This window comes from Loxodonta africana, chromosome 8 (genome assembly GCF_030014295.1).
Source record: "Loxodonta africana isolate mLoxAfr1 chromosome 8, mLoxAfr1.hap2, whole genome shotgun sequence".
NCBI lineage: Eukaryota > Metazoa > Chordata > Mammalia > Proboscidea > Elephantidae > Loxodonta > Loxodonta africana.
This window is the reverse complement of record NC_087349.1, coordinates 15,072,669-15,096,539: the sequence shown is the minus strand read 5'-3', so window position 1 is coordinate 15,096,539 and position 23,871 is coordinate 15,072,669. Positions and strand designations below refer to the sequence as shown.

Below are 23,871 nucleotides of genomic sequence, written 5' to 3'. Positions count from 1 at the left end.
GAGCAACTTGACTTTGAGATTTGAGGTCAACACTCATCTACCCCCCATCCCTTTGTCAACTTAATTCTGGATCAGGAAACCAGTTATTCATAAAACTAGCAACAGCACTCGTTCGTTCCCCAAGGCCTCAATTTGAAACTCTATTTAAAACATTCTTCCTTGTCCAATTGGACACCATCTATGCTTCTCCTCCCTCTAGACAGTGAACTTCACGAAAGCAAGAACTAACCCAGCCCCGGCAGTGCCCTGGCAGGTAGTGCTGCTTACGAAACATGAATTCTCCAGCCTTCACAGGTAGAGAACCACCCCAGTAATTTGGGAAATTGTCAATGGGTTTATGTCCAGGCTCAGGCCCAAGCTGTGGTACTCAGTCTTGGCTACATATCAGAACCACCCGGGGAGCCTGTAAACACTGATGTCCTGGCCAATTCCATCACCACCAGAGGTGGGGCCCTGACAACAGGAGCATTCAAAGCCTCCTGGATGAGAACCACCACCCTAGAGCTGACAGTTAAAGCACTGGGTGAGGGGACCCAGCTAAAGGGCAGGACGGAGTCCTCGTTCCTGTGTACTCTGGAAGGGCCCACTGAAGGGCAGATCAGGGCTGGGAGTGGGACACAAAGTGGGATGGTCTCAAACCACAAAAACAAAAGGAGACCACATCCAGCCCACAAAAGCCCTTTTTATTGGAGGCAAGGAGGAGTCCGGCTGACAGGATTACAGTTCCAAGCAGTCAAAACCCGATTGTTAGTGGCACAATTTTGACTATATATTTTGCTTCTTCTTGGCCAGAAAGGGTTGTATTTTCCTCAGCTGAACAAGAAGGACAAAGAAAACTAGGGGAATCTAGATGCTGCTCTTTAGACCCAGCTTCGTGCTGAGCAAGCCCATGCGGGTCCGTCTTCCAGCTGCTGATCGGCTGCGAGGGCCACGGCCACACTTCACTGTGAGGAACACGCAGGAAAGCAGGAGAGCGGACTCTGCAGCTTCAGAACTCGGCCTTAAAGGGGTAATCCTTGTGGCTGGCACAGCTGCAGGAAGAAAGAGGACATGTTTGCTTTTCAGGGAGAGTCCAACCATCACAATGACAAAAAGACAGAAGTAGTGTGTGTGTCTCATCACAGGCACAAAGGGAGCCTCGGAGGCAGGGAGCCAGCTGAGGACACCAGACCCCTCGCCACACGCCCCTGCCTTCAGCGCTTCCTCGATGGGTCCACCCTCCTCATGCCCACTGCATTTAGGGCCCTAGACCTGATTCCTACCTCCAAGCAATTCAGTCTAGCTGGCAGGACCAGACGATGTCTTACTGTCTTAAATAATATCGTCTTAAGCAATAAGGGAGTGAAAAAACAGAATCACACAGGAGATATTATGAGTCATATGTGAGGCCCTAAGTGAGACAACAAGGCTCCCAGAACGAGGAGGGAGATACCAGTCCCTCCAGAGCCTCCTGTTGTCAGCGAGTCAAGTCAGTCTAGTCACATGGCTGGAAACAGAAGGGGACAAGTAGGCAAAGCCGAGGTGCAGGTGGGGCTGCCAAGGCTTGAGGTTCCATCTAGCAGGGGCCATGGCTCGTCCTGCGACATCATAGCCAGTGATGTTAGACTGGTTGGCTGGGGTATGAGAGGCCCAGGGCGAACCCAGCGTGGAACATACAACTCTTATTCAAGTATTAAAATCCATTCGCTAGGTCCCCCTAGTCTGCCTTTTCTCCTCACCCATCACACCTGATGGGCAGGGCACTGTCGTCAGCAGGAGAGGCTCGGTCTAGCAATAGCTGCCAAAAACAGGGCTCGCCTGTGTGATGAGAAAAGCTCCCCAGGTGACTGGGAGTATTCACAGCAGAGTGGAGAGCAGGAGGCGGCTAAGGGAAGAGACACCATTAGAAACCCACTGGGACGCACGCCCTGAGGCTCCAATACTTCACGTCAGCAGTGGGAAGGTGAAGGCCAAGACTGAACTTGCAAGATTCTGAAAGGAGAATGGACGTAACTTGACAATTCAGTTCTCTCCCCTGCCCACTGATCCAAACGTAACTCTTAACAGTCAGAGCGGTGAGCTCTGAGGAGAATGTGGATCCTGAGAGAGGAGATGCTGCCCACCTGACAGAATGTGAAGCTGCCGCCCGAAGCAGAGAATGAGTTTAAACTTCATTTAGTCAAAGGATTGGTAGCAAAAAGGAAAGAGAAGCCTTCCTCACCATCTGGCTCGGCTCACACCACCTCAGGAGACAAGGAGCCAGAGCACGGTAGCCGGAAGGGGCTGGGTGACTTTCTCAGGGCACAAGGCTCCTGAGTGTTGCAGCTAGGGTTGTCATGAGCCTGGTACCATGGTCTTCCTCCCACACCCCTTCCATCAGGGTCATTAACACAAAGAGCCATGTGTGAAGTCTTCCATGGGGGGGGGCGGCAGGGGGGGCAAGCACACACCAAGTTGAGCCACGAAGGCTCGAAGTTTAAATGCCAGGATATGCAGTTACTTCAGGTGAGGCCCACAGTGTCCCTGGGGCCAATCTCTTGGTATTTCCCCCACGTGACTGCGCAGTTCCGCGGACACAGGTCCACAAGTGTCACACCACACAGCTGAGACAGGAAGGTACTGCGCCCATGTAAAAGCAGCTGGGGAGCAGCGGAATCGCCTTCAGTGCAGCACCATCACTCATTCAATGACATTTCACTTCTCGAATCATGTACTCTTCAATGTAGGTCAGTAGAAAAGTTGGAAGCAGTAAATTTAGTAACTGACCACAGAAACACTCCATCTTGGTCTATGCAGTCTGATAAACAAGACAGCAGTGAATCTTAACCAGAGAGGCTGCAGGCCATAGATGCGCTGCTCTGCAGAGCCCTGGCCCAGGGGCTTCCCTGCAGACCTTCCTCTTCCACAGGTTGGAAGTCTGGGCCTTCTGAGCTGGTCTTTGATCCTCCAGCCCCTGAACCCTCTCCTGGGTCTGGATCCTCACACCCAGGACCCACTCACCTCACCAAGGCGCAGACCCTCCAGTTCCTGTTGTAGCTGAGTAAGGTGCTCATATCCGAGCTGTTCAGGTCAAAGTCAAAGACCTAACAGGGAAAGAAATCTAGTAAGTGCTGCAAATAAAGATCAAAAGCAGCATGTCAAAACGTGGAACCAGCAGGACCACAAGGTCTCCCGTCACCATAAGTGGGGGTGGGCAGTGGGTACATGGAACTCAGAACAAGTCTGTTGTATTAACATTCAGGGAACACCTACGTTCAGCCAGGTACTACGTGGAACAATGAAAGCAGTCCTTCTCTGCCAGAACTTTCTACATTTCTTCCATTTTGGAAACACTCCTGAGCACTTCTACTCTGACAGGCACCCATGGGGAATGTCATGATGGGTATATCTTTGCCTCAGTTTACAACGAAGCAGAGGAGAGAGGTATGTCAACAGCTATAATGCAAGCATAATTAATCACACACTATGTAAAAGGCAGCAGCAAGCAGTGAAGGAGCCCAGAGGAAAGAGAAGTTAATTCCCCTAAGGAGAGAGAAGACAGCATCTCAGATGGGCCTAAAGGAGCCAAGTACGGCTCTGGACAGAGGGGAAGAAAGAGCACCCTAGAGGAGCGGCCCTGCGCATGGAGGCAGCAGACCACGCAGGAAGGACTGGGCCATGTGGAGGCCAGCAGGCAGCATGGCCTTGGCAGCACGAGGAGAGCCTCGGGGCCGGCTGTCAGCCTCACAGGGCCACAGACTGCGGTACATGCGCTGTGATTACAGCCATGTAAAAGTGTGCAAAGGACTAACAGTAAGATGCAAAATGGAAAGGGTTAGGCTAGCACTGAGATTAGTAATTTAAGCATTTTTCTTTTCTAACACCTTAGAAATGATGTATGAAACGAAGGCTCCATCTCTAGCAGGCTGTTTCCCACCGTGGGCACTGTTTGACCACGGAGGAACCGACAGGCGTGCAGCAGGTCTGGCCCGGACAGCCTAGGACTCTCCCCACAGGGGCCCTGGCCCAACGAGGAGCCACTGCCTGGGTCCAGGTAGCGGTTCTTGTTGAGGTCAGCTCCCTGGCTGGGGAAGAGATGGGGGCGGGGGGGCTGGGGTAGGACAACTTGAGGTGGGACGGAGGTCCTGGGAAGTCTCCCCTCCCTGCCCTACCTCATAGCAGAAAACCGGGCCCGACCAGTGGGCTCCTACCTGGAAGTTCTCAGCGATGCGCTTGGGGGTCACCGATTTGGGGATCACGATGACGTTCCTCTGTATGGGGAACCGGATCAGAACCTGCGACCAGAGGGGCACTCCCTGTTACTGTCTCATTCTCTCTGGTGTGCACGTCACGGGATGGGGGGGATGCTAGACCCTCCTGTGTGAGCAGACAGGCTCAGCTGCTGGGGTCTCGCCAGCACCAGTCCAGGGCACTGAGGCCAGACCCACCCTCAGCCATGGTGCCACGTACGTCAGCACCTTCCTCAGGGACACTGCAGAAGACGATCTAACACCCAGGACCTCACACCCCCACTGAGGAGAAAGCATTTCCCTGCACCTGGCAAGATACCAATTACATTCAAATAGAGAAGAGGCTTCACACAGTAACCTATGAAGGAAGCAGAAGCAGGTTCTACGATGTGGATTCTTCTGAATTCCCAGTCCCTGCTCACTCCTTATTTCTACTACATGCTCCTGGCCCTCAAGCAGCACTTCCAGGGTGTGGCCCACAGCAAGTGCTGGGGATAGTCACAGTGCCTGCGCTCGGCTGTACCTGGGCTACGGTCTTGTTATGCTTGGCTGCAATCTCTTTGATTCTGGGGTCATCCAGCAGGGAGGGATCCTCTGGCTTGGCCCTGGAGACAGAAAGGGGTCTGTCCATGTGAACCAACCCATCGCCGCTACCCAGAGAGCCATGCTGGACAAGACTTGCAGCCCCCTTGGGCAGCAGCCCGCTGGGATATGCCCTTTGAAGTTGGTTTCAACCATTGTCCTTGGGACCTAAGAGTAGGCATCTTGCTACTAGAAACCACACCTCCCAGGAAGGCTCCAGGGCAGGGCTGCGGCTCAGCCCAGAGGACTTTCCTGGATGGTGAGTTTTTCTTTAGGGCCATTTCTCATCTCCCCCATAAGCCCGTGGTGGAAAGCTCACCAGGGTCGATCAGGGGAGCCCAGAGGGCTATAGGCGGTCACCACGATGCCCTTAGACTGGCAGTACTGGACTAGCTTCTCCTGGGTCAGGTATGGGTGGCACTCGATCTGCAAATGCACACGGGAGGGGGTGGGTGTGTGGCACCACGGACAGGGCACACAGGAAGCATCCCACACCAGTCCCCCCTCCACTGACAACAGTGACAAAATATCCCCTCCCCAGGTCAGCTATGACGCTTGCTGCATTCCCAGCCAATGTCCTCAACCCCGAGAACAATTAGCCTGTGACTCTCTGGCCACAGGCCCTGAGGGCTGGTGCTGGCTTCAGCCATTTGTCAACTGTCACAGGTCTGAGATCTCAATATCTGCACTGCAACTGAGGCCCCGAGGCACCACGCTGGGCTTGGCCCTTCCTCTCCTGCTCCCAGAGGTCCCACTGTCACTCTGAATCACCACCCAGGCTCTGCAGAGGCTAGCTGCCTGCCTCCTGGCTACTCCCTAGGCAACACTATCAGAAGGAACCACCAGGACCAGACTGTGTCCTGGAGACACTGGCCTCTTGGGTGGATGTTTACCTGGTTGACTGCCGGCTTGTATTTTAAGCCAGGCTTGTTTAAGATCCTTTCTACTTGGAGGTGGTTGAAGTTGGAGACACCAATCGCCTTCACCAGCCCCTCGTCCACCAGCTCCTCCATGGCCTAAGGAGAAGACAGTGCAGCTTGGTGCTGGAACATGCCGGAAAGGACAGGGACCAGAAGCATCATTTGCACCCGGCAGTTTAACAGGTTCTGCTCTCACGGTCCTGCACCAGCTAGTTAGACCTTTTGGAAGCCATGAAGTGGCAGACAAGAACCAGGCTGGCTTTAGGGAGACAAGGAGAGCGAACAAAGTGACCAAATAACAAAATACAGTGGAAAAAAAACACTACAGCAGGCTGCCTACCCCTTGTGTTTGCTCTGCTCGCAGGGACAACACAGAACAAGCAGTGAAGAAAAAAGGTCAAGCCAGGGATTGCCTTACCGTCCATGTGTCCAAAAAATCAGTGTCACTGGGAATCACGTTGCCTGTCTCATCCAAGGGGAAAAAGTCCTCCCCCGCCTGCCATTACAACCAGAAACAAAGCAATCAACAGCAGCCCTTTCTCAGACCTGCTTGCAGGGGCCTACTTCTTTGAAAACAAAGTTCTAGAAGATGTATTCTAAACCACAAGCATGGGCAATTTTTAATCACCACAGTCACCTTCGTTGGGCAGCTGAACAGGAGACCAGCCAACTGTCCCTGGGGCCCCAGCACTTTTCCATCAAGGGGCTGGAGGTGAGAAATCATCCTCATACATCTGAGCCTATCACCCTGTCATGTGGAGGTGACAACACTTGGTCATGGGGCCTGTCCCAGCATGGACTCATGTATTTGTGTGTATAGTCCTGCTGGGCCACTAGCCTCTGACACTGCCACCTTGCCGAGCCTCCCACAGAAAACAGGACCCAGGTCAAGTCCTTTCAGGCTGATATGCCACAAAGAAACCAAGTGGAGCTACAGGATAAAACCCTATAACTTGAACCTGGTTGACAATGCAGAAACTAGGCCGTGGCTAGAGAGAAGGCAGAGGGCATGCCAACTCTCCAGTTCTTTCTGTGCAGAGCCAGGCTGCTGGCCCCTGCAGGATGGGGCTGTGGAACCTGTGTCCACACGTGTGCACGCATGCAGGGTGTGCACGTGCACATGCTGGGGACAACAGCAGATGGCTCCTCACGGCCTGCGTGCAGCATGGACGCTGACCCACTCGAGCCACATTTCCTGTCCCAAAGGTGTGAGTTACACCAGCCCCGATGACAAAGCCGGTACTCCTCAGACAGTACAGTGCCCACGGGCACCCGTGGTTCCTGCCAGGGGCCTGAGGAGCGGCTGAGACTGTAACTGCTAACCAGCTCTGGGTGGCACTGTCACTGCAGGTCTGGCTGCACAGATAGCAGCCAGGACACCGAGTCTCCCCAGCACAGCCCCCAGGGCACATGAGGCCACAGGCCCGCACCTTGAAGCCGGTTGGCCAGTGGATTAGGTAGAGGTCCAGGTAGTCCAGCTTCAGGTTGTCGAGCGTCCTCTTACAGGCACCTCTCACCAGGCTTTTGTCATGGTATGTGGACCAGAGCTGAAGGACAGAGAACACACTGCACCCACCGCTCATGGGGCTGGGCCTGGCCAGGAGCACCAGGCAGCTCCGACGACAGCGCCACCCTGTCCTCTCCCCACCACCCGCCCGTGCCATCGTGATGCAGTGGCTGAGTCAGCTTAGCTGCTAAATGGTTGTAGGGGCACCCACTTCACACTGTGGATCCTACTGGCCACAGAAAGGCATGAAAATCAGGTCAAGGAAACCTCTCAAGAGGCATAAAATAGAGAGAGAGATCAGCAGGCCAAGTTCTCAGGGCTACCGTCCTCCTGGCTGGTCTTTGCAGGCCAGCCTCACCCTGCCCAGCATCCTGAAGTGGAGAGCAGTGGGGAGTCAGTCCACAGATGGGAACAAAGTCCCGTCCCTACAGAGAGCTCCTGGGAAAGGGAAAGCCAACCGCAGCCTGGCCCAGCAGGAGCACAGGTCCTGACCAATGAGTCTCATGACATGACTGCCCAATGCCAGCCAGGGATGGGGGGCTCTAGGCCCTCTGTCACCTCGGCTGACATGCTTCCCCGTCCCCACCATGCCCATACCCAGAGCCCTCCAGGCGTCCACTCCATTGGGCCCCTGAGCCCCACCCCACCAGATGCATCACCTTGCTGACAATGAAGAGATCCTCACGCTTCACCACCCCCTCCTTGAGCTTCTCCTGGATGGCCTCCCCTACTTCGTTCTCATTCTGGTACACGTGGGCGCAGTCGATATGGCGGTACCCCACGTCGATTGCCACCTTCAAAGCCTCCCCTACTTTGCCTGGAGCCGACTGAGAGGAAGCAAACATAAAGGCCATGGGGTGAAAAAACTACAAAACAAACACAGTTTGCACAAAACCTGGGAGCAGGCAGATGGAAACGGACTGATCCTGATGGAAACTCCTGTTCCTGAGCTCAGCGGTGGGAGGGTCAGGCCCGTGCCTGAAGCGGCCTGCAGAACTACCAGCTGTCACACAGGGCAATGAGGAGAGGTGCCTGCGGCTCCAGGTTACAACACCTGAGACCACTTAGCAGAGACACGCAGAGAGCCATCTCGCTGCCTCGATTCTTCTCATCGTCGGTTTACCAAGCACCGCAGGAACTATCCCTCACTCTCTCGATCTTTTAGGTTTCCACGATAAAAAGGGATGCCGCTGCTTCTGAGCAGCTCAAAGTATTTCCAAAACAGCTTTACCTACTTAATTATTTCCATTTGATTTTTAGTCAGTCAGCAAGAGTTGGGGTAGCCAGGGATCTCCGCACTCTCCTTCCTCGCTCACGTGTGGATCCTGAGCTGGATGCTCTAGGGTAGTGAGGACCCCCGGGCTCTCCCTTCTCACTCACTCGTGGATTCTGACCCAGGTGCTCTAGGGTAGTGAGGATCCCTGGGCTCTCCTTCCTCACTCAGTCGTGGATTCTGACCCAGGAACTCACGTGTCTGTATGCAGCTGTGGGAAGCTGTCCTGAGTCTGACAGCATGACTGACAGCAACTGAGAGGCCCAGCGGCAGGGTCTCCCAAGCCTGTCAATGGCTTGCTTTGGGAGGTGGAGCCGGAAGCCTACCCCTCAGAGGTATCCGCAGACAGAAATGATTGAAAGGTGATGGAGAATGGGAATTTGGCAGTATCACCATATGGTCTGTAGTCGGCGGAAGAGCCTGAATGGTGTCCCTATGCAGGCCAGCTGGCCATCTGAGGGACAGGGACAGTGTGGGGGTGCAGAGCCTGCTGCTGAAAAGGAGGGAGGTCTGGGTAACTACCTCAGCTCACCAGCCCCCTGGTTTCCAGCACAAACACATGCCCACAGCTCTGGCAGAGACTGACACGCCAGCTGGGCACATCTACACCTGGGAGTGAACAGTGAGCTTCAGTGTGATGGGCTGCTAACACAGAGAGTGACTGTGCTTGGAGAGCTGGCGTAGGAAAAGCGTGAGAGAAAGCTTTGAGCAGGCCGCCGCCAGCAGGAGCACATCCACTACCTGACCCCCTGGTCGCTGCCGAGAGCACAGGGGCCGCGGGCAAGGCCAGCCCTCGGGTGTCCCCAAGAGCACACCTCAGACCGTCTGGGGCCTCCCTGCTAGTGGGGTACCCAGGAAGGCTGCACGGCCTTCATGGCTGAGGGAAGAAGCAGAGAGGAAACCTCAGTGTCCAGAGAAGAACCCACCACAGCCTCTCATGGACACTGTTGTGAGCAGTAACAGCAGAGCACACCCCTTTCTGGGAGAGAACTGAGGGACGAAGGTGGGAAAGCATCTGCCCAGCAGGCATAAAACCTTCTTCAGGCAATGGCTCTCGGCTGACTTTTCTCTGAAGAGCTGCTGCAGTGCCCCCGTCCTGTGCTCGCCCGGTGGCCACGGAGTCACTACCAGGCCTGGCCACAAGGGACACACTCCCAGGCCTGGCACCAGGGGTCACCTCCAGGCCAGGCCACAGGACACACGCCCTCAGTCACAGCGATGGGGCGGGGCAGGAACGAGAGTGGGCAGTGGAACTGCTAAGACAAGCTCTCGCTCTGTAGGGGGCACTGGCCTGGGCGAGAGGAGCCTGAGCTGCTGCGGGGAAGGGAGGGCCTGAGAGTGTAAACCCTAGTGAGGAACCCTGGTGAAGTCACTTTCACCCTTGAATCAGACCAAAGCCACAACTGTCAGCTTTGCAGGCCAAGGAACCCCCGCCCCAAGCACACACCTTTTCTTCCCCCTACTTCAGGTTAAGTCAGTTTTTTGGTTTCTTGAAACCGGAGGAGTACAGACTAGAATAGTTGAGGTTCCAGAACTGGCACAAAGGTAATTCAGTTCGTGGGCTATTTCTGTAGAAAAGTCAAGGGCAGAAATGACCTCCTGCGGTCGTGAAGAGGCTGCTGTTTCCCAATCCTGCCCCGGACAGAGCACTGATTAGCTACAGACACACGAGTTGGGAAGCTGACCAAAATTCTTTCAAAGGGGAAAGGAAAACAGAGGCAAGGCCTTGTAAACTTGGAAGCACACTGCATATTAAATGTGTCGAAGTTGTGGTCATTCATAGCGTCAACTCCTGCAAATGGAATGCTGGACTACTAACTCAAGGGCTGGCGGTTAGAACCCGTTCAAGAGCGCCTAGGAGAAAGGCCGGGTGATTTGCTTCCAAAAGGTCACGGCCTTGAAAACCCTGTGAAGCACAGCTCTACCTGCACACATAGGGTCACCACGAGTCCAATGGCAACTAGCAACTAACAACGAAAGTGCGCGGGACGGGCAGGGAGGGGCACGGTAATGCTGAGCCAAGTGTGCGCTACAGCAGGAGTGACCAAGGGCTCTTACCTGGGGTGGGCAAGCCTGAGCTGGGACAGACAGCTGGTCACCAGGCTTGTGCCAGGGCAGAACGTGCCTCTGGATGGAACCCCAACGAGAGCAACCATGTACAATGTCCCAGTTTTAAATGCATCTTCACGCTGAATTGCCACCACAGCATCACAAGGTAGATGCTAGTATCTCTGCAGATGAGGGAACTCTGGCACGGGGAGCTTAAGGCGCTGGCCCAAGGTCATGCGGTTGGTAAGAGGTGGCAGGATGTACTAATGGGGGAGGGGGCCTATGGGAGCGCTCTGTACTTTCTGCACAATTTTTCTATAAACCCAGAACTGTTCTAAAAAATGTGTATTTAAAAAAAGTGTTAATATGTATAATGTAAAAAAAGAAAAACCGCCACACTTGCAAGACTCCGCATGGCAGAAATTCTCAAACGGCTACCACAAGGCGCGTTTTGTGGACTCCCCACAACCCACAGAAACGTGCTTTTCACTGGATATGCTGATCAGGCAGCCTGGCTTGGCACGTGTGCACCGTGTCCAAAATCTTTTACAGTTTAATCATGTAAATGGCCGTTTCCAAGATAAAGAGTTCACCATTGAAGAAGTATCCTTTCAGCTGCCTTATCACTCTGAGAACAGTCAAGCTAGCTAGCTTTTTTACATCAAAGCTCATAATCAGGTTTGGTCAGACACACAAACCCCTTGTTCTCCTAATCAGTTCTGCCCTGAAGCTGGCGCCCCGTCTGGCTGAGATGTGGACGGGCAGGACGGATTTAAGTACTCTGATTTGGGAGTGGTAGTGGTTGTGGGAAGGCAGTGGGGACAAAAGGCAGGTGGACAGTAAAGCCCAGCCCAGCCTCAGCTCCACTGCCGGCCTCTCCACCCTCTCCCTGTCCTGGGAACTGCGCCGTCAAAGCGGGCCCCGCTGTGCAAAAGTGACAGGAGGCCCCCTCAGTGTGTCTGCATCTGTCCCCTGCAATCTCAACTGCAGCAGTATCACCTCAAGGAGTCAAGAACTGACTGGGGAGGGGTGGGGGTGGGTACTAAAAAAAAAAAAAACAAAAATGTAGCTACTACAATGGTTAAGGGGCCCTGGTGGCGCAAAGGTTGGGGGTTTGAACCCACCCAGCAGCTATGTGGAAGAAAGACTGGCAATCTGCTTCCGTACAGATTACGACCTAGATGACCCTGTGGGGCGGTTCTACTCTGACACATGGATTGCCTTGAGTCAGAAGTGACTCCGCGACACCCAACAACAGCTACAACGGCTTGCGGCCCTCCAGAGGATCACAGTACATGAACAGATGTACACTGTTTCTGTGGTTTTTAAAAGTGCTGGGGGCAGTGGAGGCATTAAGGAAAAAGTGTGTGAGTGTGTGTGAGTGTGTGTGTGTGTGTGTGTGTGTGTGTGTGTGTGTGTGTGGCTACGGTGACCATTTAATGACCAACAATTTCTTGGTTGGGTCCAAAATATGTATTAGTAGCAGGACATTAGTGGTATCAGGAGTGATGTGTTTTAAAGTCTCCTTGTAAAAAAAAAAAAAAAAAAAGTTTTTTTTTTTTTTGTAATACAACGCTGGTGGGTTATCCAATGGGGACAGGAGTCTGCCGGAAAGACCTCCCTCTAAGTCACACAGGATCTGGAGCAGGAGTGTCTCTTACTTGGCCAAATAAAAACTACTAACCTAAGGGCTGGTTGTTCCAAACCATCCAACAGTGCTGAGGAAGAAAGGCCTGGCGATCTGCTTCCACAAAGATTACAGCCGAGAAGATCTATGGAGCAGTTCTACTCTGACACACACGGGGTCACTTTGAGTCGGACTGACTCGACAACAGGTTTGGACCTGCAAACTTTTATTCCTTCCTCACCAAAGAGCACCCGTCGCTGTTGAGTCGATTCTGACTCATAGTGACCCTATAGCACGGGGTAGAACTGCTCCACAGGGTCTCCAAGGAGCACCTGGGGGATTCAAACCACCGAACTTTTGGTTAGCAGCTGAGCTCTTAACCGCTAAGCCACCTAGTGATTTTCAAATGACAGGTCATGAAATTTCTGAGATCATGACCATAATTTTTTTAATGAATAAAAGTATCAGAATACATCCCATATAGTAAAGTGTCCTTTTGTGAAACTTGTTCCAGTTACACGTGACGTCTATGTGCCCTGCGGTGACACAAACTGTATTTGCCGTTGTCAAGAAAGCTCTTTCGCTTCCATTTAGAGAATAATCTGCGACAGGTGGAATTTAGCTCTGCCTCATGGTCCTAATTCAATTACACCCTTACAGCCACCATTCGGCTTTACAGAGGAAACACACCCTTACAGCCACCAGCGGGCTTTACAGAGGAAACACAGATTACATAGTTTGCTCACGTTAGCCAAGAAGCACTTTCCTTGTGAGAGAAATTTTCTTATTCACTCTCTGCGCTAATTTTCAATGGCAGGTTTTAGGGTGGAGGTAATGCTATCTATCCTCAGCCCTATTTCAGCCCACTCAGTCCTGTCGTCCTTCCTCGTCTGTGTGTAAATACCCAACACCCAGGCCCACATTCAAAGTTCCTGTAAGAGAGAAACTCAGGTCATAGCTATGCAATGTGATATTAGCAGCTTAAAAATAATAGATTTTTGCCTCACCTCCTAAAATGTCACCTTTCGATGCTCCCTAATTTTGAGAAACTCAGGCTATCATTTTTACTCCTAACCACTTCTTGGCGGGGCGGGGTGCGGGGGGGGGGGCGCTCTGAAAAGACTTAAATGGTTTTAAGGTATCCTAGGGAAGGTTTGAAGGTCCCTGAGTGGCCCAAATGGTTTGTTCTCGGCTGCTAACCTAAAGGCTGGTGTTGTGAACCGCGGGAAAAAAAAGCCTGGCAATCTGCTTCCCTAAAGCTTACAGCCAAGAAAATCCTATGGAGCCGTTCTACTCTGTTAACACATGTGTCACCATGAGTCGGAAGAGACTGGAGGCCAACCGGTGGTAGTAGTGGTACACGAGAAGGTTTTAACTGACGGCTGCTCAGCAGGAGGAGCACTCGGGGAGCTAGTTACACTCAGGACACCCCCACCCCAGGCAAGGCGCCTACGGGGTCTGCGAGGAACACCTCGTCCCCATCCCGGAAGGAGAAGGCTGGGCCCCGAGGCGAGTTTGTGCCTCCTCATTTAATTAGGTGCAGGCGGAGAGTTTGTGCCTCCTCATTTAATTAGGTGCAGGCGGAGAGTTTGTGCCTCCTCATTTAACTAGGTGCAGGCGGAGAGTTTGTGCCTCCTCATTTAACTAGGTGCAGGCGGAGAGTTTGTGCCTCCTCATTTACCTAGGTGCAGGCGGCAAACTTGTGCTTCATTTAATTAGGTGCAGGCTCCGGGTGAACCCGGAATGCTTGCTCCCAAAAGTGATAACGGGACAGATGACCGTTAATTCAGAGAAAAGATCAGGTCGCTCCAGATGCTCTTGGGAGAAGCTGGCCACCTCCGATGTCCCCTAGGGGCTAGGGTGGGGGAGCCCCACTCCCCCGGGGCTGGGGTGGCTGGGTCCGGGCCCCATTCCCCCGGGGCTGGGGGTGGCTGGGTCGGAGCCCCACTCCACTCCTTCCTCCCGGGTGACTTCACAGCCGGCGCCGCCCACACGGAACGCGCAGCCGGGGTCCACCCACTGAGTGTCGGCAAGCCGCCCCGGCGGGATCCATTACGCGAGACCCCCGCCCGCCCACCCCGGTGCGGCCCCGCCCGGCCGGCTCGACCGCCGGGGACCGGAGACGGGAACCCGGGCCGGGGCCGGGAGCCGAGCGGCCCGAGCGAGGCCCCCCAGGCCCGGCGTCCGCGGCGGGGTTGCACGGAGCCACGCCGGGCCGCTCCCGGCCGCCGGCGCCCCGGCGCCTACCTTCCAGGTACCCAGCCCTACGATGGGCATCTTGGCGCCGGTGTTGAGCACGAGAAAACTGGCCATGGCCACAACGCTACACAGACCACCAACCTAGGACCCTGCCGCAGTGGCTGGCCGCGTGCCTTTAAATACCCCTTGCGGCCTGCAGGGAGGACGCCTGCGGTTGGCGCGAGCCTGAGCGATGCGGCTTCTGATTGGCCAGTCAGCGCGGTGGCTGCCTAAGTCTCAACGCCCCCCCACCCTCCGCCCCGGCTTGGCGATGCCACGTCTCCCGCTGGGCCCTAGCGGGGCCGGATTGCTTCCGCCCTCCCACGCCGCCCTGCGCGGGCTGGGCGCTCAACGCTCGCCCACCCCCCACGCCCCAGAAGAGAGCTTGGCCGCTAAACGCGAATGCTCCAGAAGGAGTCACTGGCTTTCCATAAATAAGTCGAAAGTGAAGGAGTGTGAGCTGCACTTTTTTTTTTTTTTTCTAATTATTTTTGTTGTTGCTACTAGGAATATACACAGCAGAACAGACACCAATTCAACTATTTCTGCAGGTACAATTCAGTGACGTTGATTACATTCTTCCGGTTGGGTTGCACTCTTTTTAAGGACCCAAAAGAATACGTTTGTCTATTGCCCAAGTCCAGTGTGATGTTCTCTGGGGTTTGACAAATGCCGTGTCCTTAATTTTTACGAGTCACACTGATGGCAGGTGTATGTAGGTTAGTACACTTCGGTTTTGGACAATTATGTCAGAAATGCCTTGCATTCTTTTTGAACACCTTGACAAGATCTGAGTTTGCCCGACCAGAGTGTAGCCTCCCAGAGTGATCTTCTCACCGTACCCATCCCAGGGACCAGCTCTCTGTGCACACCTGGGTATTACTCAGCAATCCTTCCTAGAAAAGCCATCATCTCTTGATGATAGGAAGTCCTGAGGAAGTTGATCCTGAACGCACAGAAGACGTTTGCCTTTGGGAAGTAAGACAGAGCCTTTACTCTGTCAAAGTAGCAAGTTCAAGCAAAGTGATTGTTAGTTGATATGGAGTGGATTCCAACTCATGGCGGCGACCCCATGTGTGAAGAGTAGAACTGTTCCATAGGGTTTCTAAGACTGACCTTTCAGAAGTAGATCACCAGGCTTTTCTTCCGAGGTGCCTCTGAATCAGGGCACCAGCTCTAGTGGAAGGCTCTCTCTCTCTCTGTCAGCTCCAGGGGAGGGTCCTTGTCTCTTTTCAGCTTCTGTTCCTTAGCTCATTGCCGATCTTCATATGGCATGGCATCTCTCTTCCCCCGTCTCTGCTTGCTTTGGCTAGTAGTTGTGCCAACTAACCATTTGCCATTTGTGCCACCCACATAACTTAGCAAAACGGTCTAGAAGAAAAGTGAGGAGAGGAGGGAGAATTAAAAAGCAAATCCACAAAAGAAAAGTTAGCTTTAATATTGTCATTTTAAGTATTTCAAGTTGCCACTGGGGCTGTGGTTAGTTGCCATCAAGTCGGCTCTTGCTCATAGCACCCTTATGTATAAGGGAAAGAAACATTGCTGGATCCTGTACCAGTTTAGGAGGTGATAGATGACACATTGATCAGCCCTAATTAACCCATTGATGTTGAGTTGATTCTGACTCATAGTGACCCTATAGGCCAGAGTAGAACTCCCATAGGGTTTCCAAGGCTGTAAATCTTTATGGAAGCAGACTGCCACATCTTTCTGCCATGGAGTGGCTGGTGGGTTCGAACTGCTGACCTTTTGGCACTTAAGCTGGTGCTTAACCACTGTGCCACCGGGGGCCCTAATTAGCAGATGGAAAACACTTCATTATTTTCCCAAGATAGGCAAAGGAAAGTCGCTTGACCAGCCCAGAAGAAAATCTTTGGTTTCTTTCCAAGAGCCTGTCTTCATGATGCTCCACCTCCCACCACCACCCACCCCCAACTACTCTTTCTGCTCTGTCACCCTCCAGCGTTTCCCCTAATTATGCAAGATTGGGGACTGCACTTGCTGGTAATGACTCAGGAGGCAGGACCTCTCTAAACTCCACTCTGGTGATTTTCCATGTAGTGACTTCTTAAGTACCTCCCCGTAGGAAAAATTTATACAGAACAGGCTAGCCCAGATTTTTTCCACTTCTGCAAAAACTGCTAGTGGGCAAATTCGAATGCTGTTTTCCCCCAGATAATAAATAGAATTTGAATTTGAGCCTCAAGCTGGATGCTTGGCGTGTGGTAAAAGAGCAGGCGGCCCAACACCGAGGTGGCTCTGTTAATTATTAACTCCAGGGTCCGTATCCAAAAGGCTACTGTCTTAGTTACCTAGTGCTGCTATAGCAGAAATACCACAAGTGGGTGACCTTAACAGAAATTTATTTTCTTACAGTTTAGGAGGCTAGACGTCTGAAATCAGGGTGCCAGTTCTAAGGCAAGTCTGTCTCTGTTGGCTCTGGGGAAAGGTCCTTGTCTCTTTTTAGCTTCTATTCCTTGGCTCCTGGGTGATCTTCATGTGGTGTGGCATCTCTCTTCGCCCATCCCTGCTTGCTTCTCTATGCCTAATCTGCTCTTTTTATATCTTAAAGGTAATTGGCTTGAAACACATCTTAGACTGATATGGCCTCCTAACATAACGAAGAAAACCCATTCCCAAACTGGATTATAACCACAGCTATAGGAGTTAGGATTATAGTGCATATTTTGGGGGGACACAATTCAGTCCATAATAGCTAGCCTCCTGTGAAAATGATGCGTGGAGTAGCCAGGTTGGTTTACATAAATGGGTCATCTATTATAGGGATGTTAATTCGATATTAGAGGCTTTTGTTATTTTTTTTTTAACACTTGAGTATAGAGGTTGCATAAGGGGTTGCTATTTGTCTAAAGCTGGAGTATTCTGACCGGGTTATGTAAATATGAAAAACAAGACTTATGGGATCTTTACAGCAACAATAATAGGAGGGTTGGGACACAGTAGTGACATAGTCCAGTAACTGATTCTGTGGCTACTGTAATCTTTGTCAAATGCCACTGTGCATACATTAAGATTGTGCTAAAAAACCTTCAATGGATCCTTCCAAGAACTACTGTAGTACAGTCATCTCTCAGTATTCATGGGGACTGGTTCCAGGGCCCATTGCAGATACCAAAATACCAGCTGCTCAAGTCCCTTATATAAAATGGCGTACATAGGAGGATGTGCATAGGTCATATATGGATAACGTTGGCAAGGATGGGATTTCCAGAACGCTTAATCGTACTCATGAGGAACCTGTACGTACGCCAAGAGGCAGTCATTCAGAAAGATTAAGGGGTTACTGCATGGTTTAAAATCAGGAAAGGTATTTTTTCACAATATTTACTGAATCTGCATGCTGAGCAAATAATCCGAGAAACTGGACTATATGAAGAAGAATGTGGCATCAGCATTGGAGGAAGACTTATTAATATCCTACAATATGCAGATGACACAGCCTTGCTTGCCGAAATTGAAGAAGACTTGAAGCATTTACTAATGAAGATCAAAGACCACAGCCTTCAGTCTCTCATACAAAAATTTATATATACTTTGCTGTATACTCCTAGTTGCTCTCCCCCTAATGAGACAGCACACTCCTTCTCTCCACCCTGGATTCTTGTGTCCATTCAGCCAGCATCTGTCCCCTCTGCCTTCTCATCTCCCCTCCAGACAGGAGCTGCCCACAAAGTTGAGCCAAGAAGCTCACTCCTCACCAGTATCATTTTCTGTCTTATAGTCCAGTCCAATACCTGTCTGAAGAGTTGGCTTTGGGAATGGTTCCAGTCTTGGGCTAACAAAAGGTCTGGAGACCATGGCCTTTGGGGTCCTTCTAGACTCAGTCAGACCAGTAAGTCTGGTCTTTTTATGAGAATTTGAGGTCTGCATCCCACTGCTCTTCTGCTCCCTCAGGGGTTCTCTGTTGTGTTCCCTGTCAGGGCAGTCATCCATTGTAGCCAGGCACCATCTAGTTCTTCTGGTCTCAGGCTGATGTAGTTAGTCTCTGATTTATGTAGACCTTTCTGTCTCCTGGGCTCATAATTACCTTGTGTCTTTGGTATTCTTCATCCTCCTTAGTTCCAGGTGGGTTGAGACCAATTTATGCATCTTAGATGGCCACTTTCTAGCATTTAAGACCCCAGATGCCACTCACCAAAGTGGGATGCAGAATGTTTTCTTAATACATTTTATTATGCCAATTCACCTAGATGTCCCCTGAAACCATGGTCCCCAAGCCCCCACCCCTGCTACTCTGGACTTCGAAGTGTTTGGCTTATTCAGGAAACTTCTTTGCTTTTGGTTTAGTCCGGTTGTGTCAACTTCTCCTGTATTGTGTGTTGTCTTTCCCTTAACCTAAAATAGTTCTTGTCTACTATCTAATTAGTGAATACCCCTCTCCCTCCCTCCCTCCCCACTCTCATAACCATCGAAGTGTATATTCTTCTCTGTTTAAACTATTCCTTGAGTTCTTATAATAGTGGCCTCATACAATATTTGTCCTTTTGCAACTGACTAATTTCACTCAGCATAATACCTTCCAGGTTCCTCCGTGTTAGAAATGTTTCGCGGATTCATCATTGTTTCTTTATCGATGCGTAGTATTCCATTGTGTGAATATACCATAATTTATTTATCCATTCATCTGTTGATGGGCAGCTTGGTTGCTTCCATCTTTTTGCTATTGTAAACAGTGCTGCAATGAACATGGGCGTGCATATATTTGTTCGTGTAAAGGCTCTCATTTCTCTAGGATATATTCCAAGGAGTGGGATTGCTGGATCATATGGTAGTTCTATTTCTAGCTTTTTAAGGAAGCGCAAAATCGATTTCCAAAGTGGTTGTACCATTTTACATTCCCACCAGCAGTGTATAAGTGTTCCAGTCTCTCCACAACCTGTCCAACATTTATTATTTTGTATTTTTTGGATTTATGCCAGCCTTGTTGGAGTGAGATGGAATCTCATTGTAGTTTTGATATGTATTTCTCTAATGGCTAATGATCATGAGTATTTCCTCATGTATCTGTTAGCTACCTGAATGTCTTCTTTAGTGAAGTGTCTGTTCATATCCTTTGCCCATTTTTTAATTGGGTTATTTGTCTTTTTGTAGTTGAGTTTTTGCAGTATCATGTAGGTTTTAGAGATCAAGCTCGGATCAGAAATGTCATAGCTAAAAACTTTTTCCCAGTCTGTAGGTAATCTTTTTACTCTTTTGGTGAAGTCTTTGGATAAGCATAGGTGTTTGATTTTTAGGAGCTCCCAGTTATCTAGTTTCTCTTCTGGTGTTTGTGCATTGTTAGTAATGTTTTGTATACTTCTTATGCCATGCGTTAGGGCTTCTAGTGTTGTCCCTATTTTTTCTTTCATGATCTTTATAGATTTAGATTTTATATTTAGGCTTTTGATCCATTTTGAGTTAGTTTTTGTACATGGTGTGAGGGTCTTGTTTCATTTTTTTTGCAGATGGGTATCCAGTTATGCTAGCACCATTTGTTAAGAGACTGTCTTTTCCGCATTTAACTGGCTTTGGGCCTTTGTCAAATATCAGCTGCTCATACATGGGTGGATTTATGTCTGGATTCTCAGTTCTGTTCCATTGGTCTATGTATCTGTTGTTGTACCAGTACCAGGCTGTTGTGACTACTGTTAGCAGCCATAGCTCTTAGCCACCATGCCACCAGGGCTCCACTCCCACCTTGAAAGGGAAAACTATGAAAACTGCACACAGAGACATGGTGGCAGCTCCATGAGAAATCAGCAGGTAAATATTCCTCTCGTGCCAGGCAATGTTTTCTGAAGAGCTAGATTCACTGTGTCAGTATTTGCTCATGTAAGTTTGTGAGTGAGATTTAGATGGCAAACATCATTGAGAGAACTGTCAACATTAACCCTCCTGTAGAGATTGGAGGATTTCAAACAGAAGAGAAAAACAAAAAAAGAAAAAGACATGGTCCACTTGTAGCACAAACCAAAAAAACCAAACCCGTTGACATCCAGTCGATTCTGATTCATAGCAATCCTATAGGACAGAGTAGAGCTGCCCCACAGGGTTTCCAAGGAGCGGCTGGTGGATTCGACCTTGTGGGTAGCAGCTGAACGTTTAACCACTGTACCATCAGGGCTCCAGCTTCTCAGTAAATGCTTGTGGATAATAAAATCTAGTATTTCTGAGTGCCTCCCATGCGTCAGGCACTTCAAATGCATTGTCTGACTTTAGCCTTTCCATCCCTCTGCAAAGACAGCTAGCTAGATTACTTTCCCCACTTTTTAGACTGAAGAAACTGAGGTTTGGTGATATTAATTTGCCGGAAGCCAAGTAGTAAGTGGCAGAGACAGAATTTGAGTGTGATCTGCCTTCAAAATCTATATTCTTCCTACTGTCCCAGTGGCTTTATTGGACGTTTGCTGATTAATGGTACCAAATTTTCTTTTTACCTCAGGCCCCAGTGTGGCTCTGCACAGCTGTTTCTGATCCTGGCTTCTTTTAAAAATTGAATGTTTTTTTCATCGTAGATTTTTTTCATTAATTTAATTTAAAAAAATTACATTGAAATGTTATTTATCTTGATTACTGAATGTTAGCTGTGGTGGTGCAACCATCAAGCACTCTGCTGCTAACTGAAAGGTTGGTGGTTCAAACACACCAGTGATCCCATGGGAGAAAGACCTGGTGATCTGCTGCTGTAAAGATTATAGCCTGGAAAACCCAATGGGGCAGTTCTACTCTGCATATAGGGTCTCCTCGAGTAGAAAATTGACTTGACGGCACTCAGCAATAACAACAGCCTTAAATTTTGCATATGAGGCAAGGGCCACACTCTCTTCACCCTCATCCAAAGAGTCTTAAAATGAAATAGAATCAACCCACAGGGGTGGGGTTATTCACACAGAGCAATCGTAATCCAACCACAATAATTTTTAGCTGCCACGCTATTTCAGGAGGTAGCATGTGATCAAGAACCAATGTTGTTGAATGAAGAAGTCCAAGCTGCACTGAAAGCACTGGCGAAAAATAAGGCTCCAGGAATTGGTGGAATATCAACAACCAGATGCAGCGCTGGAGGTACTAACTTGTCTATGCCAGGAAATTTGGAAGACAGCTACCTGGCCAACTGACTGGAAGAGACCCATATCTGTGCCCATTCCAAAGAAAGATGATCCAAAGGAATGCAGACATTATGGAACAATATCATTAATATCACACACAACTAAAATTATGCGAAAGATAATTCAAAAATGATTCCGGCAGTACACCAACAGGGAACACCAACAGGGAACTGCCAGCAATTCAAGCCAGATTCAGAAGAGGATGTGGAACCAGGGCTATCATTGCTGATGTCAGATGGATCTTGGCTGAAAGCAGAGAATACCAGAAAGATGTTTACTTGTGTTTTACTGACTATGCAAAGGCATTCGACTGTGTGGATCATAACAAATTATGGATAGTATTTCAAAGAATGGGAATTCCAGAACACTTAATTGTGCTCATGAGGAACCTGTACATAGACCAAGATGCAGTTGTTCAAACAGAATAAGGAGATACTGAGTAGTTTAAAATCGGGAAATGCATCCTTTCACTATACTCATTCAATCTGTAAACTGAGCAAATAATCCAAGAGCTGGACTATATGAAGAAGAACGTGGCATCAGGATTGGGGGAAGACTCATTAACAACCTGCAATATGCAGATGGCACAACCTTGCTTGCTGAAAGTGAAGAGGACTTGAAACATTGATGAAGATCAAAGTCTACAGCCTTCAGTATAGATTATACTTCAACATAACGAAAACAAAAATTCTCACAATTAGACCAATAAGCAAAATCATGATAAACGGAGAAAAGATTGAAGTCATCAAGAATTTCATTTTACTTGGATCCACAAATCAGCACCCATGGAAGCAGCAGTCAAGAAATAAAATGATGCGTTGCCTTGGGCAAATCTGCCGCAAAAAGACCTCTTTAAAGTGTTTAAAAGCAAAGATTTCACTTTGAGGATTAAGGTGCAGTTGACACAAGCCATGGTATCTTCAATCACCTCATATGCACATGAGACCTGGACAATGAATGAGGAAGATGGAAGAAGAATCGACACCTTTGAATTATGGTGTTGGTGAAGAATATTGAATATATCATGGACTGCCAGAAGAATGAACAAATCTGTCTTGGAGGAAGTACAGCCAGAATACCCCTTAGAAGCAAGAATGGTGAGACCAAGTCTCATGTGCTTTGGACATGTTATCAGGAGGGACCAAGCCCTGGAGAAGGACATCATGCTTGGTAAAGTAGAGGGTCAGTGAAAAAGAGGATGACCCTCAACAAGATGGATTGACACAGCGGCTGCACGAATGAGCCCAAAGCTAGCAACGATTGTGAGGATGATGCAGGACCAGGCAGTGTTTTGTTCTGTTGGACCTATGGTCGCTATTCATCAGAACAGACTCGACGGCACCTGACAACAGCAGCCAAGCTGTTAACAGTACACACATGAAACAAGTAAGAGAGTCTGTGCTCTGCCCAATTCCCAGCCCCTCCAGCAGTAACGTGAGCCCTTTTGCATCCACTAGAGAAAAAGGGAGGCATCTGTGGAAGGGGGCCATCTGAGCTGCAACCCACAAATGAGCCTCGTGCTTAGGACCAGCTGTGCCACCTGGCTTCTTGGACACAATGTGAGTGGGGACTGAATCCCTTTTACTGGGGTGTCTTGACACAAAACACATCGCATAGCAGCTTGTGGCCTATCCGCTCCTCTTGCCCTGAGAACGTGTCAACATTCCCAGGAACTGGTAAGCTAAGTACTTCAGCTATATGGCACCTGGTCAACTCCGCTGCTCTGTCTTTTCCCAGTGGGGAGGGAATGGGGTCTTGCTCTTGCAGCACAAGAGGAGTGCCTGCAGATTATCTCTCTACATCAGCTGCAGAGTGGAGACCCACTGGCCAGGGGGGACCGATGCCCACTATTGAAGCTGACGCTCTTCTGCCTCTTCTCTACGTGAGTAAAGTGTTGTTCCATCCAATGCCTGTGTGAGTCGTGTCTTTCTTGACCACCTGCAACTGTGGAGTGGGTTAATATCCTCCACATGATAGAACTCTGCCCCTGGAGTCGGTAACAGGTGGCACTTACTCAAGAGCATCCTAATAGAGTATCATGGATTGAATTATGTCCCCCCCAAAATGTGTGTTAATTGGGCTGAGCCATGGTTCCTGGTATTGTGTGATTTTTCCATATGTTGTAAATCCTACATCTATGATGTTAATGACGGACAATGGGCGGCAGTTGTGTTAGTGAGGTAGGGCTCAACCTACAAGATTGGATTGTGTCTTGAGGCAATCTCTTGAGATATAATAGAAAGAAGCGAGCAGAGAGACAGGGGACCTCATACCACCAAGAAAGCAGCACCAGGAGCAAAGCATATCCTTTGAACCAGTGGTTCCTGCGCAGAGAAACTCCTAGTCCAGAGGAAGATT

The 23,871-nt window shown here is 50.0% G+C and overlaps 1 protein-coding gene across 1 annotated transcript; it reads right to left on the bottom strand.

The window, feature by feature from the left end:
* Window positions 1-662: 662 nt before the first annotated feature.
* AKR1B1 (aldo-keto reductase family 1 member B) lies at window positions 663-14,577 on the bottom strand. The gene is made up of 10 exons (XM_064289699.1): window positions 14,414-14,577; window positions 7,877-8,044; window positions 7,141-7,257; window positions 6,129-6,206; window positions 5,684-5,806; window positions 5,110-5,216; window positions 4,732-4,813; window positions 4,170-4,253; window positions 2,980-3,062; window positions 663-1,031 (listed from the first exon to the last, which is right to left on the bottom strand). The coding sequence occupies exons 1-10, from the start codon at window positions 14,477-14,479 to the stop codon at window positions 989-991; spliced, it is 951 nt and encodes a 316-aa protein (XP_064145769.1). The 5' UTR covers window positions 14,480-14,577; the 3' UTR covers window positions 663-988.
* Window positions 14,578-23,871: the final 9,294 nt, after the last annotated feature.